This window comes from Polistes fuscatus, unplaced genomic scaffold (assembly GCF_010416935.1).
Source record: "Polistes fuscatus isolate 324 unplaced genomic scaffold, CU_Pfus_HIC Scaffold1, whole genome shotgun sequence".
Taxonomy (NCBI): domain Eukaryota; kingdom Metazoa; phylum Arthropoda; class Insecta; order Hymenoptera; family Vespidae; genus Polistes; species Polistes fuscatus.
Genome location: NW_025112997.1, coordinates 9000342 through 9019187, shown reverse-complemented (window position 1 = coordinate 9019187; position 18846 = coordinate 9000342). Strand labels below are relative to the sequence as shown.

General features: G+C 34.9%; 2 protein-coding genes and 1 long non-coding RNA gene across 3 annotated transcripts; all 3 read right to left on the bottom strand.

Moving 5' to 3' along the window:
- LOC122522637 (Golgi-specific brefeldin A-resistance guanine nucleotide exchange factor 1) lies at nt 1-8138 on the bottom strand. Its single transcript, XM_043643907.1, has 15 exons — nt 7763-8138; nt 7250-7448; nt 6947-7174; nt 6755-6861; nt 6170-6695; nt 5692-6083; nt 5396-5573; nt 5186-5301; nt 4909-5097; nt 4505-4840; nt 4182-4390; nt 3859-4104; nt 3283-3781; nt 1132-3186; nt 1-658 (listed from the first exon to the last, which is right to left on the bottom strand). Exons 1-15 carry the CDS (start codon nt 7862-7864, stop codon nt 557-559), a joined length of 5484 nt encoding a protein of 1827 aa, XP_043499842.1. The 5' UTR covers nt 7865-8138; the 3' UTR covers nt 1-556.
- Nucleotides 8139-13190: 5052 nt separating this feature from the next.
- Nucleotides 13191-15515, bottom strand: LOC122522408. The gene is made up of 2 exons (XM_043643497.1): nt 14674-15515; nt 13191-14568 (listed from the first exon to the last, which is right to left on the bottom strand). Exons 1-2 carry the CDS (start codon nt 15513-15515, stop codon nt 13191-13193), a joined length of 2220 nt encoding a protein of 739 aa, XP_043499432.1.
- A 2520-nt stretch (nt 15516-18035) lies between these two features.
- LOC122517783 lies at nt 18036-18446 on the bottom strand. Its single transcript, XR_006303925.1, has 2 exons — nt 18366-18446; nt 18036-18088 (listed from the first exon to the last, which is right to left on the bottom strand). It is a non-coding gene; the product is annotated as an uncharacterized LOC122517783 (long non-coding RNA).
- Between the last annotated feature and the right edge of the window lie 400 nt (nt 18447-18846).

Below are 18846 nucleotides of genomic sequence, written 5' to 3'. Positions count from 1 at the left end.
TTTCTCTACTTTGACTGAAGTGCATAAATTTATTTCTTTGGTTTTAATATCATTTCTGAATACGGCTATAGAGCGTTAACAAACTTTTGTTAACAATCAAATGTTTATCTACGAGAAAATTTACGAAATTCAATATTGAATTCATTACGTATATATATACTTAAGAACGTTTATCATCAAAATTTATAATCATCTAAAGATCTGCCCATTTCGAAGAAGAAATTTAATAAAATATGCACGACAATAACAAATTGTACAGACAAGTAAGTAGAATTATATATAATGTTATATTATAATTTTATTATTATATTATATATATATATATACACAAAGTATATATATATATATGTGTGTGTGTGTGTATATGTATATGTATATGTATATGTTTATGTATATATCGTCGTTACGCCAAATATAAAAGCCAAAGATTTATGGTTTCACTTTTATCCGATATTATACCTTTCTATTGCACTTAAAAATTTATCATCTGTAAACCATCATTTTACCTTTACATAAATATTTATATAATACAGTATATATCACGAATGTACAGTTGTCAAGGATTTGTTACGACGAACAGACGGTCCGCCGCGGGATCCTCGCTAAAATATGCTGCAGAATTAAACATCGTTGTTGCTGTAGAATCTACTGTCGTCGTCTGGAAATAAAATAGACAATTACACTCTCCATCAATAAGTACAAATATCTATTGGTGTTTTCTATAAATTTCTATACAAAAATCTATTATTGGATGTCTTATTGATTCTTATATAAAGTTTATTATAAAAATATTCCAAAATTCGTATATAAAAATAATAATTTGTACTATCTTGATACCTATTTTGGTATAAAGATAGCACTTTATCCGTACTAATTACTATTTTTTTCTCTTATCATTATAATGGACGTAAGGCGCATATCAAACATTTTAAATAACACTTAAATCTAATAAAATCCCAATGAATTCGCTAGTAATCTCGGTTTAGTTAGCTACTATGTCAAAAATGTTCTAATTCAAAATGATCTAGGAGTACAACATACTTCAATATAATTAAAAAACCAAACATTAACAGAATCAATCGACACCCCGTACGTGTCACACTATTGCTACGACACAAGACATTGATTCACCTCAGATGTATCAGCACAATGTGAGGGATTTACTGTTGCCATATGTTGAAACTCCAGATTTTGTTTGTAAATGAAAGGCTGTGTGCAAGAATCTTCTAATGAACATTTTTGCTGTTGTAAAGAATGTGGTTGTATCCATTTTTCATATTTTTGCGTAGTAGGATATTCATTCGTTTGATTTATTTTCGAAAGTCGGTCGATATCTTCTTCTTTTAATTCTGATTGCGGATGTAGCTGTTGTTCAGATGATTCCATCTTATGTGGCACTATTTGACAAATATCAAATACACGTTGAGCAGCTGGTTGTACTGCAACTGGACTGGATACGCTTGGTGGCGGTTGATTTACTAAAGTAATTACTTGTAGCGTTTCTTTATTTTCAAATGCGTGTGTGGGTAAAGAGATTGGAATAGGGATTCCTCCGGTTCGTGGAACACCTTCGAATTCAGACGTAGCTGCTTTTACCTCTGATATATGAGAAATATTTTCCCTCTGCAAATGTGGAAGCTCAGTTTGGGGAGCAACGGTTTTTGAAAATGAAGGTTGTTGACCAATTAAACTAATAACTTGTGGAACTTGCTGCATTTGCGGTGGTTGTGGCGGAGGTGGTGGTTCAGGGAATAATTCTGCTTTCAACGTTGGTAAGAATCCATCGATTGCTCTCCATGTGGGAGCCCATAAATTGGAACTAGGTGCCAACACATTTGCAGAAGACATTACCAACAACATGTTTTTCAAAGATTCAGGTATTGCTTCAAACAAAAGCTCACTATTATCTGCATGCATATATGCACGCAATAAGTCGAGTACTGTTAGCCAAAGAGGAAGAAATCCAGGAAGGGTTAGTAAGGATGTTAAATGATGAAGAAAAACCTTTGATAATAGCATGGCAGCTCTAACTCTTGTTTCTTCGACACCTATAGGATCATTGGTCGCAATAGGTCCGAGTAATTGAGCTAACAAAGGAAATAGCACCTGTTCCAAACACTGCGACCATTCAATGGCTGTCAATTGAGCTAAATCATGAGCGAGTAATGTACTTTGTAAGTATGTAATGGCTGCTGTACGAACGGGTCTACGAGCATCGCAGCATAGACGCGCGATTCCTTGCAAAAGAGGTCTCCAAGCTTGAGGCCACAGAGAAACTCCTTCTGTTGTTCCACTTTCCTCGGCCCACCATTGAAAGATCTGAGCAGTTCTTGTGTGCAATGTATGCATCAAATCCAAAAGGTGTATAGGACATTGTTGATAGGCAGGTGTTTCTTCCGAATTGCTATGTACTCTGTTACGTTTCCCAGCACATTGAAGTACAGCTTCAGCAAAAGTTCTTATACAACGAACACACATCTCGAAGTTAAATGGTGTTACGTGTGCCACATCTCGAACTAAGAAAGTTAAACTTTCACAACACTTGACTAAAGCTGCAGGATCATGAGGTTGCAGATCTCGGTCTAGAACTATCGTATCAGCGGCAACCGGAAGTGGTGCTTCTGTTCCTGTTGGCGATACAAGTACCCACTCCGGTACAGGACTAATAGGTCTAAGATCAAGGACAGATGCTCTACTATTTACTGCTTCATCTACTACAGGATTTGTTTGTTTAGGTGACAAAACACCTGCTCCAGCACATTCCAGCAAACTAAATACAACTTTCCAATCTTCCGTATTATGAATATTTGCTGCACCTGTTTTCACTAATTCAAATAGTCCATATGCGATCTGTCTTGCTAATGGTGGACAAGCGGAGGATGGTAGATAAGTTAAAGGTAGCAAAGGTGGTAAAACCGTATATGCAAATTCTTCTCCGCGTAATAATCTAATAGCCAATCTCAGCATACCCACTGTTACTCTTTCTAAAAGATATGGATGATTTTCTCTAGCACTTGTAGTAAGTAAACCATCTAGCCGAGCTTGTACTATTGGCCATATGCACATTACTCTATCCCGATTCTGAATAGTTACTTCTAATAGTAATTCTAATAGAAAAACAGAAATATCTTCGTCGTCTGGATTAGCAGATACAAGGGCACCAATAAGTGAACGGAGGGATTCAACCTAAAAATGTATGAAACAATCATAAGAATTGTGAACTATAGTATAATTATTTCATAACAATTAGGAATTAATAGCATAACTTATTCGGTTATTTACCTGTAAGAATTTACTTTCTTCTATAATTTGTTTTAAATAACAATTAGCTACAAATTCAGTAGCTCTTTTTCGTGCGGTTGCTTCTGCCATTCGAGAAGTATCTAATGCGATATATGAATAATACAAATTGGATAGTATTCCTCGGTTGTCCGTGGGTTGTTTCGGTGTTGTTGATTCTCGAATCAAAGACACTTTACCAGATGGATCTATAAAATCTTCTCCTTCTGTAAGGCTCTTTGGTAATAATCTTGCCTTATACAATGCTTGCAAACAATCAATAATATTTTTCCACGATGCTCTCAATGCATCCCCATGTAAATGCATGACTTTAAAAAGTGTACGTGTAGCTAATTGACATTTTCCATTATCTCCTACATGAATAACAACTTCCTTAGAACAACTTTTACTACCTGTTGCCAACCCTGTGAATTTGCAGAGACTGATAATGAGGGTATCTAAATCACTACTGATGTTATAATGCGCACTTATTGCAGCACAGCTAAAATTAAAATAAATTAATGTTTGCTTTTTATCCTTTTGTTAAAATATTACAAAAAATAAGAAAGTATAACGTACCTAAGAAATGCCTGAGCTACTCTACGTTGTAAAGCTTTATTTGGTGCTTTATCATATGCACTACACAGAGCACTTATAATTGGAGCCCATGCATGCTCTGCCAATTCTTTATCAGCAATCTCATTGGCATTTCCAATTTTCAGATATAAACTTTCCGGCCCAGTACCTCTACGTAATACCATTCTCCATAAGTAATTATCCTTCACCAAGCCAGTTCGTTCTTCTGGCATTACAATTTCTTCTCCCCTGGAAATTCATTCATAAATTATCAAACTCAACGTGTAATTGAAAAACAATTAAAAAAAACTTTCTGAAATACTCACTTTATAGAAGAGTATATCTCATCCAACAAATCTTGATCAAAGGCACCACCACCATTTAATTCCCTTAAATTTTTCTTGAAATCCTCAGCAGTCATAGGAGTTTGTTGTTTTTTGGCATTTTTATTGTGCTGATCAACGTTTAACATAATTACTCCATATGCTAAAGAAAGTGCAGCGTCTGTTGAAGCAAATGGTTTGCCATTACTTTCCTACAACAATAAATGAAAGTAGTGTAATCTTTAATTATCTATAATTATTATGTTTCATGACTTGCATTTAAGAATTAAAGCAATAAAAGACATTTATCATTATTGCATACGCACATGCCAATGCTCAGCGAACTTCTCAACCAAATGAAAAACAAGTGGAGCTTCACCAGGTAATCTAAAAGACTCTAAATAGAGCCTTAGACCTTGATCGATCCGAGTGTTTCTTAGATCGAAACTGTGTACAAAAGAATTAAGAATATTCTTATTCTCTTTCTTACTTAGATATTCACCAATAATTTTTTTATCAAGTCCACGAGTTTCTTTCAAAAAGTTTGCAACTTTGTCTGGATCAGGATGTCCCAGAGTGCCTCCCAAAAGCCCATGCTCTGTAAGTTCTGCGATTCCTTTTCGAGGATTTTCGTTAAACTTTTCTGTCCCTATTATTAACCACTAAAAATAAAAATTCGTTATTCTATATGTACTTAGTAATTTTAAGTAATATTAAAAGAAAAACATACCCATTTATTCGTTTTTCTAGTAAGTAATTCTTCTTTCGTTGGAAGATTTTGTGAGTAATTATGCCTGGAAGATTTGCATAATTCTTTGTAACCTTTACATCTAATTTCAATACCAGAAATAAGCATAAATATTGCATCCAAAGAAATGAATTGCATACTATGCATATCACCCATAAGAGGAGAGGCATTCTATAAAAGCACAGTGAATAGGAAATCCAAATCTTTAATGACAATATCATAATTTCAATACTTTTATAGATTCTTTACATTAACGTACCTTGGAAAGAAACTTCATTAATTCTTCATAAAGATTTGTTGAATATAATCCACAATCATAATTTACATACAATTCTGCTGGTAATCCTGGTATTCTCCATAGTCTTACAATGGCTTCTATCATCGATAAAACATGGAGTTATTAACTATAACATCTAAAACACTGATATAAGAGAGAAAAAATTGGTTTAAAAATTCAATAAATATTTACCAAGTGCTAATTCACGTTGTCCGTATGATATTCCAACAGAGTCAAAACTGACTATTTCTGTTAAAGTAAGTATATAATGCTCCATTTGAAATTTCAGATGCTCTCTTTGTGATTCAAATAATAGAAAAGATACTTGTAAGTCTGCGGCAAGAATCGACATTTTATCAGTCCCGAGAAGCTATTATGAAAAAAAGTCATATTAATATTTTTTAAATATAAAATCGATCGTATTGACTATGTATATTTTTATTTGATCATATTATCATTTGCATCATTTTTGTAATTTGTATTTTTACCAAAATAAGATTCCGACAGAGATCATCCTTCATCAATGAAAGCAAAGATGGAAAGTTAGATAAAGCATCCGCTGCAATTTCCAATGCTACTTGCAATAAGTTAAGACCCAGATGAGTCATAACTTCATTATTTTGTTTATCGAGAGGACTACATAAAGAAACTAAGAATCTAAATAGCTCACGAATACACAAAGCACCATATGGTGCTAATTGTTGAAGTGGCATAAAACGAACTCCCTGAGTATTAATATATTCTTCTACTTGTTCTGGTTCTTTTGTTTTTGATATTTTAGACGTATTAGTACTACTTTCGTCCATAGATAAATCTTCTACACTACCAACTGGTGACTGTATAGTATCAATACTTTTTTCATCATCTATTGATCGTGTTTCTAAAGAAGAAAAACAACCGAGAATTTTATATATACATATAAAAATATATTCATTAAAGTTTTGTGTAAATCAAGTATGTTTTTACCTTGACTCTCTGTTATATTTTGTTTAAGAGAATTATTAGACTCTTCTTCTGATGTAACTTCCGCATGAACTATATCATCTTTCCCTACGACTTTGATTTCTACTTGCGAAATTTCATCTTTTTGTGATTCATTACCACTATCAATTTTCTCTATCTTACTGCAAACTTCTTTTTGTTTCGTATCACTCAATAAATTTTCTTGTTTTTGTTCCTCCGAAATTTCATCCTTAGCACATTCATTTTTAACATTGTCGTTTTTGTTATTACTTTCTTTGTTCTCATTTTTTTCGTCTTCTATTTTATCAGATGATATTCCATGATCTAAAGAACCTTGCATATCTACAATGTTTCCCCCTGAAGTAATAGGCGAAGTTGCTATATGCTCTGCTCTAACTTTATCGACTGAACTTAAAAGATGCGTTTCATCATCGATGTCATCTACATTCGATTTTAGTCTTGGTTTCGAATGAATTTTATTCTTTTTATGTTTAGTGCGTGTATTTTCCATACTTTTTGTTCTCATTTTCTATATAAAAAAAAAAAGAAGAAGAATATCTGTTAAGCTAAATCGAATTATTAACATACCTTCATACTCAATAAAACTCTCGTGTCATCAGCAAACAATGGTAATCTAATGAAAAGATGCTGCACTATATCTCGTAAGCAATGCTCTGCTGTACTTCTTAGAAGTTCTAAACATATAATATGAAATAATATTAAAATATGCTACATATTCTACAAAAAATGTATGTTAGTGTGATTTTAATTAATGCGTACCACTAAGACGTGTTTCAAAACATATCCTAAAACAACTAAGCATTATTTCGCAAACACTTTCATCGGATAAATGATCTCCTGCTGGTGATAACATAAGTGCTTTCAAAACTTGCAATATCCTCATAAGAACAACTCCATCTCCTGATGCATCTGTACCTACAAATCTAGCATGAGTAACAGCATCAGCTATTGCTTCTACGCATGTTGCTATTGTAGAATGATCAGGATCTGAAATGATTGAATGAAATATATAAAATCTCCAAAATTCAATATAATTTCCTATAAAAATGATATAATACTTACTAACGAAGCCATAAGATATAAATTTATTAACAGCAGACAACGCAAAACTGGTAATAAGTCCTGTAGTTTCTTCAGAGCGTATGATTTCAAGAAATGGAGCTAAAAATACACTAGGTTCCAACTGAGTCAAATCGTTTGCCTCGTTTAATGCTTCCTTCAATGTTGACAAGCCTTTCATAAGAGGATCCCGATCATTGCCCTTAATAATGCAAATATATCTCAGTACCAAATAATACAAATTAAATTTACAATATGAATCGTTTTCAAATATGATTTGAAACGACAAATGATTAACATTTAATATGTTTACTTTAATGAATTTTAACTCTGACATTTAAAACCACCTGTCATACTAAAATTACAACCTGTTTGATTTAAGAATGACTAAAATCCATATACATAATAAAGAAGATAATAATAAACGACAATATACTCTTGAGTGTGTAATTTTAATATTTAAACTTTAAAATAAATGTTATTTTTATAGAAATAATTGACAAGGATGATTCTAACCTGATGAGAGGACCGTCGCATTGCTGCCGCCAAAAAATAGACCTCGCCCTCGACGACATGAAGGCCGCCTTCTGGGCAGGCCGTTTTTAAGATCCTGCTCATCTTCACTTCTGTTATTACTTACACCATGTTTGTACTTAGGAGACCTTACAAATAACTTAATAATTCGTAATGTCAAGTGTTAGAAGTGTAGAGCACTTCCAACACGACAATCATAGACTTCAGAATACATGAAGATAAACTATTTTCTTCATGTCATACTCCTTTCTACATTATCGACCGATTTGTCTAGAATTTAAAAAGGTTAAGCTTACCTTTAATTATCCAACATCAATATAAAAGACAATTAAGTATTTAAAAAATGAATATTGTTAATTATTTCACTCATTCCATTAACACAAATTAGAAATCATAAATATATTCGGTTAGAGAACAAAAGAGAAAAATATTCATTCTGTTTAAATTGTTTATTTTTTCAAATGAAGAGAACAGAACAAATATATATTACAACTAAATAAAAATACTATTTTCATACTATTACATTGAATAAAATGAATGTAATTAAATCGTCATATATTTAAGTTTCATTTTCATAGGACAACTAACTAAACGCATGAATATTCCTATATTGCGCACACTACGTATTTCTGCGTCATTTGTCGATGCACTGTGAGTAATTTAATTTCATTGGTTACTAGAAAATAAATTCAAGAAAATTAATGATCATTGGTAATCCTCGATTAAAATTTATAAATATTAACGCAACAGAGATTGTGACTCATAATTGCACCTTTGTACTGACTAATCGATATAACTTCACTTGCAAGATTATACCAAAGAATACAAAAGTACATAAAAACTCACAAGTCTACTTTTCGCGTAACTAAAATCATCTTAGTAAGTACCGGGACCACCAGTGGGCAAGAGTAGTACTTAACCCGATGACGATACAATACTATCAAAGAATACAGAAGAACATAGAAGCTCAAACGTCTCTCTTTTTATCTACCTAGTTTTATTTTAGTTACTACTAGCATCACCAGTGGGCAATAGCAGGTACTTAACGCGATGACAGTACAAACTATCAAAGAATACAGAATTCTTTGATAGTATATGATAGTATAGTTATATTGTAATAGAATTTTAAATAATTATATTTAATTTTTAGTGTATAAACATGCGTGTGTGTGTGACTCCACAAATGCATTTATACATATATTTTAAAAAGTAGTCATATAATAGGAGAAAATTTCAAAGGTATGTTGTTAAATTCAACGATTTGAGATAGCCGTATACGTGTGAGAAGTTTGCATTCGTAGAATGCAGTATATGTCGAAAAAATGTATGTTTCGTGTGTCTGTACGACGAATATCTTCTTTTTTATGTAATTATTTTGCCTTCTCTGAAATTTTAAAAGAATAATCGACTATGAAACTCTTTTAGAAAATCGTGAACCATTTTCTATTCCGCGTGTTTGAAATATTAATTTAAATTTTATATTTATTTTGTTAAAAACAATACGCAAAATCTTTGGTACATTTTTATAAATATTTAGAGCTATATTTGTTATAGAATTTCAAATAACAATGTATATGTCTTATTTAGTTTTTATGTGTGCCTTCAGAAATGCTTTTTACATATATATTTTAAAAAGTAACTATTATTATAATATTATATTATATAGAAGCTCACACAGGTAGAAGAAAATCAAAACAAGTAGATGATGAATCCAACGATGATCACTTGTAATAGAAAGAAAAATATATTAATCAAGTGATACAATAGCCTAACATATAAATCGTCAAATTCATAGATGCACTTTTCAATTGAATTCTTTCTTTATTTTTATCAAATCTCTATTTACAGTTGCAATAAGATTAAATTTAAACGTATGATTTTACATTTACATAAAATATATAAAAAAAGGGAAAAGTACAAATATTCAGTTATTAAAAAAAATAATATCTATTAATTATTATGAAATACTTTTAAACTGCATTATATAGAAAAGAAAAATTACAAATTTAATAAAATACAATCATAGTGAAAAATCTTAAGAAGAAACAAGAAAAGAGAAATTACTTTAATATTGACCGACTGTTAATTAAGCTTCAAAATTTAATAATAAGGGAATTTTAATGTTTTTGACTCTAACTAACTAAAAATTTATGCATCTTTTTGACGATTTAGACACGAATTTGGTGTCCCAAGGAGATGGAATGATCCATCATCTCCAATTACAACAACATATTAATGACGAGCAAAAAAATAAGTTCGAACTTGCTGTTGTACCTTTAAAAATAACTCAATAGCCTGCAGTTGCCCTCTTGAGCCACTGTTAAGTGGGGGTTTCTTCGGCATTTATCCTCTTCTTTCTTCATTCCCTGAAAACTGCATTGTGACATTTTTAACGTGTGAGCAAGATAAGATCTTTCATACTTTTTTTGGAAATTAACTCGTATGTTGATAGCAACATATTCTAATTCTCAATTATTAAAAAATTCACTTACATTTTCCGTTAATTATATATTCAAGCTCGTGAATAATGAATGAACTTAGAGTTTATTTATCATACATATACGCGAGCACAATTAATCGAATGTCCAAGCAGATAATTATAATCGATGACTTAAAAACACGTCTCACTTTTAGTGTCAAGTAATAAAATGAAATTGAAATAAATAATGAAATAAATGTAATGCATTTTCTTGCAATATTTCATTTCATTCATTCGTTATATTGAATTATATCAAATATTTCTAATTATAAAAGAAAATCGCGATTATGCGAAGTGCTAATTTATAATACTTAAAACTAAGTATCAAATTCACATTGAAGAATTTGCGAATTTATTCGACTTTATCTCGTTCTAGATAGAATCGAAATAGAAATGTTTCTTTCAAATCGTTACAAATCCCTTTGAATCATGATACATAATAAAGATTACTGAACAGTCACAAAATAAATTTACAAAGCAAGCATAATAGAATTGAAATTATATAATTTTGTAACAATTCTGTATAAATCAGTAGGCGGAATTTCCACTCCGAACTGGAGGCAAGCCTAGTGCCTTTCTTGGATCCTATCTACTTAAAATTAAAGTTTTCACATTCGTTTAAAAAAGTATGCTACCTGCCTGTCTATTATATATATTTAAAAGGAACAAACATACATACCAATAAATTCACTCCACGGTTCTCTTACAAACCCCCGAGGTGTAAAAGCCTAAACTAGAGAGCATGCCCCGGGTGATTGATAAACAAATTACGTAGCAATGCATGTAAAACAATTTTTACATACTTTTTTGGACGAAATCGAGCAAATTAATGCTCAATTTCACCATTACTATCCACGAACAAAACACGTAATAAAAAAGAAAATGCATCAATTAATTGCATTCTTAATTAAATGAATTTTACCGATGAGACAAGAAAACCTATCCTGAACTAATAAAATAAACAATAGAATATACTATAATAGAATAGAATATATTTATGAGTAATTCCAAAAGAAGAGTTACTCATGTACTCGTCAATAATTTATGTAAATAATTACAACCAGTAGCTCGTGCCGATTAGGACCTTTCATCCTCGATATGATTGAGCATTGGAGGGACTTTAACTCTTTGATTCACTACTTAAGAAATTCTACGATGACTCAAAAACACTCCTACTTCGTAGCAAGTATAGCAGTCTAACTATCGGAAAGTTCCTCGGTTTGTTATTGAGGAAGATCCATCGAAGATCCATCGAAGATCCATCGAAGATCCATCGAAGAATTTACTCCACATCTTTGAAAAGGAAGACAATCCGTGGTCATATCTGTATATAAAATAAAAATAAGTTATTTGCAATATGATCAAAAATCATATAAAATAAAATCGAAGAAAATGTAAATTAAAATGAATACTTATAATGCATTAAAATGGGATGAAGTTCAGTGACACCATGGTGATGCATCTCGCGTGAATCTAATAATGCGTTATTAACGAAAATGAGTTTCTCATCGCGAAACCAAAATTTTATTATACGGCGAACAACGCTGACTCTAATTCACGTATGATTTTAATGTATTATGCGCCCGATCACTGACTCTACAACTGCTTCCAAAGACTGCTTTGCACTCAGTCAATGCAAGTACAAAAATCTTTATTGATGCACTGACTCTAATACGCGAACAGGTTGCGCGACTGTTTAAAGATAAAAATACAACTTTACTCGAACAAACTCTAATGCAATTACTGCCTTGGTCGCAGTTAATTTAATATATAAATTTCAAAAATAATTCGCGAACACGACGGAATTGAAATTAACAAACGAACGTGCTTCTAAACCGTGATTTTAATTACATTTAAACGATACAACACTCTCCCGCATATTGCTTCGCGCACGATTGCAATGCACGAATACTTGCAGCACTTCACAAATACGATTCACAAACACTTCCAACACTGCAATATTCCCATAATGATCTGAAACAGAAATGAAAACAAAATTATGAATATCATTGTTTTAAGAAAAAATTATTATAATTATTGAGAAAGTGTTTAAAATAAAAATTGACTTACGTTTATTCTCCATTGTTGAATGCAGGATAGGTGTACGATCGGAATCGATCGTGAGCGAGAAAGTAACATTTTGTAAAACGCGCCTTTAGTCCGATATTAACGATCGTATCCCCACCACTCGGCGCCGAGCGTCTACGCCCTGCTGGGCCCATTATCGAGGACATTCGTTCTATTCTTTCGCCAGACGCTTAAGAGAACACTTCATTTTTCCAACGAACATAGTAGACGATTCAACATCCCAGGGGTAGTGCGATCACATCCCAGGGTCGACGATAGAAAGGTGACGGACCGCAGAGGCGGTAATTAACGGTAAAGAAAGGGAGAGGCGATACGAAACGGTAAGAAAGTTTTTTATTGGTACCAATCATCTTGAACGGATAAACGAGAGGAGCGGTACCACGTGCTTTGCCCGTAAGTGACCGCTGGTAGAGAGAAGAGAAGTCAACCACGGGTTTGTCCGTGGTTGATCATCATTTTAACGTAATGTAATATTCAAACAGGGTTTTTATGCCGTAAGGCTTTTCCCTGATGAGCCAATAAAGCATTAGCATTTTTATTGGCTCAACCACGTGTTTTATTTTGTTCTAATTACCCTTTCACCTTCCTCACAATTAGCTGAATCCAATCGCCGGAGGACTCCACGTAGGAGGAATGTATGTAATTGAATACAAAGTATGTAATGTTATTAAAAATTGTTAACAAAAATCTTTAAAGTTGTCTAAATAAAACAATAATTGTATCAGCAAACTCAATAAAGAGTAACCTAAAAAATAAACCGTTTTTTATACCACTCTATATAATGAAAAACTTATTGAATATTAAAATTAACACACCACCACGATAAAGTTAGAAATAAAATTATTAATGTGAATTTGTCCATTTCTGACGTTTCTGCAGCTCGCGCAAATATTCAATGTGCCATCGTCGCCAGAAATCCTGCCGCACCTTCGTGATGTGTTTCCATGAGGATAGCCGATTGGATGGAACATTCTCATAATTTTCCTCCGGTAACATATTAAGTGGTTTTCCAACTAAAAAATGAGCAGGTGTTAGTGCTGTCGTATCGTTTGGATCTGATGAGATGGGGCACAACGGTCGCGAGTTCAAGATGGCTTCAATCTCGACAGCGAAGGTATTCAACTCTTCGTACGTGAATAAAGTTTCTCCTACAACTCGTTTGAAATGATGTTTGAACGATTTGACGGCAGCTTCCCATAGACCTTCGAAGTGGGGTGAGAGTGGGGGGTTGAAATGCCACGATATTCTTTGGTCGGTCGCGAAATTGTGGATCTTCGTCTTATATTCGTCGGAATTGATTAAGGCATATAAATCCTTTAATTGATTGTTCGCCCCAACAAAGTTAGTACCGTTATTTGAATACACGTGGGACGGAATGGCTCTTCGTCCCGTAAAACGCCGGAAGGCAGCGAGAAATGCGTCTGTTGACAAATCACTAACTAATTCGATATGCACGGCCTTTATGCACATACAGACGAAGATGCACCCGTATATCTTAACGCGACTTTGATTACGATATTTCTTCTCTTTCGCGTAGAGGGGACCGAAGAAATCTACTCCAGTATGTGAGAACGTGATGTTTTCTTGGACGCGAGCTTTCGGTAGATCGCTCATTTTATACTGAATACCTGACGCGCGGAATCGAATGCAGCGTACGCAATTACGTACGATTTTTCGCACTTGATTCTTGCCATCTAGAGTCCAAAATCGTTGTCGCATAGCATAGAGGGTAGTTTGTATGCCGGCGTGGAAATTCTGTTCATGGAACTTTCGAATGAGAAGATCGGTCACATGGTGTCGAGATGGTAATAGTATTGGACATTTCTCCTGGAACGGTAAATTTGCGTTTCTCAGTCTACCTCCTATACGAATCAAACCCGTTTCGTCAATGATTGGATTTAGCGCGGCGAGTCTCGTAGTCTTAATTTCCCCTGTATCGATCAATTTTTTCTTTTCGTCTCGAAATTGTTCGTCTTGGACGAGTCTTAATACCTGTAGTTCTGTGTCTATTATTTCCGCGGTCGAGATTTCTCCCCGGTATAAGTTTGTTTTGATCCATCTTCTGCATCGTGCTATAGTTTTTAATAGTTGCGTGTAACTGGAAAATCGTTGAAATATGCTTCCCGGTTCGATCCGCGTCATGAATACCGAGAGTTTTTTAACTTCAGGCAATTCATCTATCTTTATTTCAACCTGAGTTGGCCATTCGGACTCCGGTCGTCTGAGCCATGAAGGACCGTGAAATCACGAATGATTTTTTATAAATTTGCGAGGAAGTTGTCCGCGAGATAATGCGTCCGCGGGATTGTTTTCCGTTCGCACGTGCCGCCACGTGATTCCTACACAAATGTCTTGGATTTCGCGTACGCGATTCGCCGCGTATAGTTTCAATGTATTAGATGATCTCTTTAGCCACCCCAATACAATCATAGAATCGGACCAGAAAATTATCTTATTCGGTTTCAATCCGCACGATGTCCGAACTTCTCTATATAATCGAGCAAGCGTCAACGCTCCACATAATTCTAATCGCGGTATGGTCGTGTCCTTGAGCGGAGCCACGCGGCTCTTAGCGCAAAACAATCGTACGTGTATATTACCGACTCGATCTCGCGATCTCATGTATAAACTACCACCGTACCCTACTTGACTCGCATCACAAAATCCGTGAATCTGTAATTCGCTATAATTATCGGCAGTCAGCCGCCTTTCGATCGTTAAGTTATCAACTAGTGTTAATTGTTCCGCGAACTTTATCCAGGAGGAATGTAATACGTTGGGTACCGATTCATCCCAATCGACCTTGGTTTTCCAGCAATCTTGTATCAAGATTTTGGCTGTTAATACGATGGGTCCTAATAATCCGAGTGGATCATAGATTTTTGCGATCTCCGACAGAATCCGTCGTTTCGTCGTTCTTTCGCGAAGATCTATCGGCGCGACTGAATAAATTAAATGGTCATGATGGGCGTTCCATGAAATTCCAAGGGTTTTTAGAACCGGGGTTTCTCCGGAGAAGAATTCGACATCGACGTTTTTCATCTCTAACCCTTCGAGGATCGTTCGGTAGTTGGAAGCGCATTGGCGCATGTGAAAACCGCCTCGTTTTAATATCTCGATAGTCTGATCGTGTATCTTCCTTAACGTCTCAATATCGTTAGTTCCCATGATAAGATCGTAGAATTTCGGCTCCGATTGGGTATTTAGCGCCTTCGTCTTTCGCGAGTTGTTTTATAGTCCGGATGGCGAGAAAAGGAGCTGATGCTACACCGAATGTGACCGTGTTGAGCTCGAATGTCCTAATTTGGTCGTTGTGAACCCAAAATATACGCTGATATTGCCGATCGTCCGGATGTACCCACACCTGACGATACATTTTCTCTATATCCGCGGTCAACACATATCGATACGTGCGAAATCGTAATAAATGTTCGACTAATGTATCCTGTATCGTGGGTCCGACTAGCAATGTACTATTGAGGGAGATTCCCTGGCTATTTTTCGCGGAAGCGTCGAATACGACTCGTACCTTTGTCGTCGTGCTGGTTGATTTGATGACGGCGTGGTGGGGGAGATAGCAGCCTCCGATCGGGTCGTCTCCTATTAGTGACATATGTCCTAATGTTATGTATTCTCGCATTGTGCGCTCGTATTCGTTCCGAAGTTCGGAGTTCGTGTTTAATTTTCGCCAAAGACTGTGGAAGCGACGCAAAGCTATATGGCGTGACTCGCTATAATCGTGTCCCTCTTTGCGGAAAGGTAAACGCACTATATACCGTCCCGTTTCGTCGCGTTTCGTGTTTTTCGCATTCTACCTCCGTCATAATCTCCGTTCGGGTCGCGATCGCGTCCTCAATTAGCCAAAATTTTTCCAATTGATCTCTCAACTCGGTCGTCGCGAAAAATGCGGTCTTTCTCTTTTGTTCGTCCGACTCTATTCCGCCGACGATTACCCAACCTAAACGTGTTTTTTGGAGTATCAAATCGCCGCGCTCTCGCGATAGGTGAAATTGCCCAACGGACATGAGGGATAACGTGGCTCCGGAACCTATCAAGATGTCGACTGGTCGCGGCAAATGGAACTGAGGGTCTAGTCCAGTCAACGCGGGCCGTTTCCTTCATATCTCAGGAAAGAAGGTGGAAACTTGATATAAGGGTAAATAGACGACGCTGAATCGAATGGTGCTAATTTTTTTGAGGTGGAAAGTGCCGTTTTTGAGAAAAAGGGTAAAAAAGGGTCAAAAATAACTTTATCTTAGAATCTAGGCATTTAATCGAAAAAAGTTTCAAACAGAAGTTGAAGATGGGAAAAAAATTGTAAGAGTGGGAGAAAGCAAGCTTATCCCTCCGTCGCGTTTTACACACGAGCGAGCTAGTATGCGTGTGAGCGTCCGTGTGCACTAATACACAAACGAAGGATCTTCGGCAATCTTCGGGACTCTCGGTCTTGAATGAAAGTGCGAGTGAGAGAACAAACCAATACTTCTCTCTTTTTATTTATCATGCGATAACGAGTATTATTGTCCTTGGCCATCGATTGTTGAGCGTTCTGATATTTCTCTTTTTATATTTTTTCTTTCGGTAGCAAGAATTTTACGTCTTGGCCATCGAGCGTCGGGCATTTTGTATACGAGTGCGAGTGAGAAAGAAAACCGATATTTCTCTCTTTCTATTTTTTCATTTGGTAGCCAGAATTTTACGTCTTGGCCATCGAGCGTCGAGCGTTTTATATATCTATATATATCGGCGTATAAGCGCGGCATTTTTAAATCGAATCTTGATGCTTATGGCACGCCGTTTCTTTATTTATTGTCAAAAATAATGAACCTGGAGTAAAAAAAAAATAATTCATTTTAACAGAAACTATTATTATTTAGTTAAGAGTAAAAATAATGAATTAATTTTGTGTCTCGCCATAAAATTAATTAGAATAATTAATTGATATAAATTCTTTGCCTCACAAAAATTTATTTGTATATCAAATTGAATACGTATTCTCTTTAAGACGAAATTTAAAATTTAAATATTTTTCCTATTAAATTATGTATTTTATAAAATTTTAAATTACTGACTTTTTGTCTCGTAAAAATTTATTAGTGTATCAAACTAAATACATATTTGAAAAAGAAGAATTTTGTATCCACACATAAAATTAATTCAAGATATATATGAAAGGATATTCTAAAAACGTGGAATTTATTTTTTGTCTATACATAATTTTAATTCATTTTTATTATGTTATAAGAAAACAGTAATGCATTCCGATTCATCTTCGAAATCTTAAGAATTGTACGAAAAATATTGAGCAATTATCAATTGGTGCGTTAGCGTAAGTAGTAACGTCTTCGCTTCTCGCGCTGGTTTATTAACGTTCGATTCTTCGTGGGGGAATTATTTTTTTTATAAGTTTTTCTAAGGGGTTCGAAGACGCAATTTAATGTGAAATATTTATTAATTTTTTAAAAAGTGGATACGCATAATGAGCGTATGCACAAACGATTGAATCTACTTATCTCCTATTCCGAATCCTTTGTAACAACTAGCTCGACTGGATAGCGAGAGTGTTCAGGAAGTAGATGTTCTCAACCTCGTTGTTCTTGAATCCGTTGTTCTCAATCTACTGCTACCAGATACGCAGATTCGCTCAAACCAGAGATCAGGAATTCACACCTCACAGGAGGCACCAAAATGTATTTACCAAAAATTCCTCCTACGTGGAGTCCTCCGGCGATTGGATTCAGCTAATTGTGAGGAAGGTGAAAGGGTAATTAGAACAAAATAAAACACGTGGTTGAGCCAATAAAAATGCTAATGCTTTATTGGCTCATCAGGGAAAAGCCTTACGGCATAAAAACCCTGTTTGAATATTACATTACGTTAAAATGATGATCAACCACGGACAAACCCGTGGTTGACTTCTCTTCTCTCTACCAGCGGTCACTTACGGGCAAAGCACGTGGTACCGCTCCTCTCGTTTATCCGTTCAAGATGATTGGTACCAATAAAAAACTTTCTTACCGTTTCGTATCGCCTCTCCCTTTCTTTACCGTTAATTACCGCCTCTGCGGTCCGTCACCTTTCTATCGTCGACCCTGGGATGTGATCGCACTACCCCTGGGATGTTGAATCGTCTACTATGTTCGTTGGAAAAATGAAGTGTTCTCTTAAGCGTCTGGCGAAAGAATAGAACGAATGTCCTCGATAATGGGCCCAGCAGGGCGTAGACGCTCGGCGCCGAGTGGTGGGGATACGATCGTTAATATCGGACTAAAGGCGCGTTTTACAAAATGTTACTTTCTCGCTCACGATCGATTCCGATCGTACACCTATCCTGCATTCAACAATGGAGAATAAACGTAAGTCAATTTTTATTTTAAACACTTTCTCAATAATTATAATAATTTTTCTTAAAACAATGATATTCATAATTTTGTTTTCATTTCTGTTTCAGATCATTATGGGAATATTGCAGTGTTGGAAGTGTTTGTGAATCGTATTT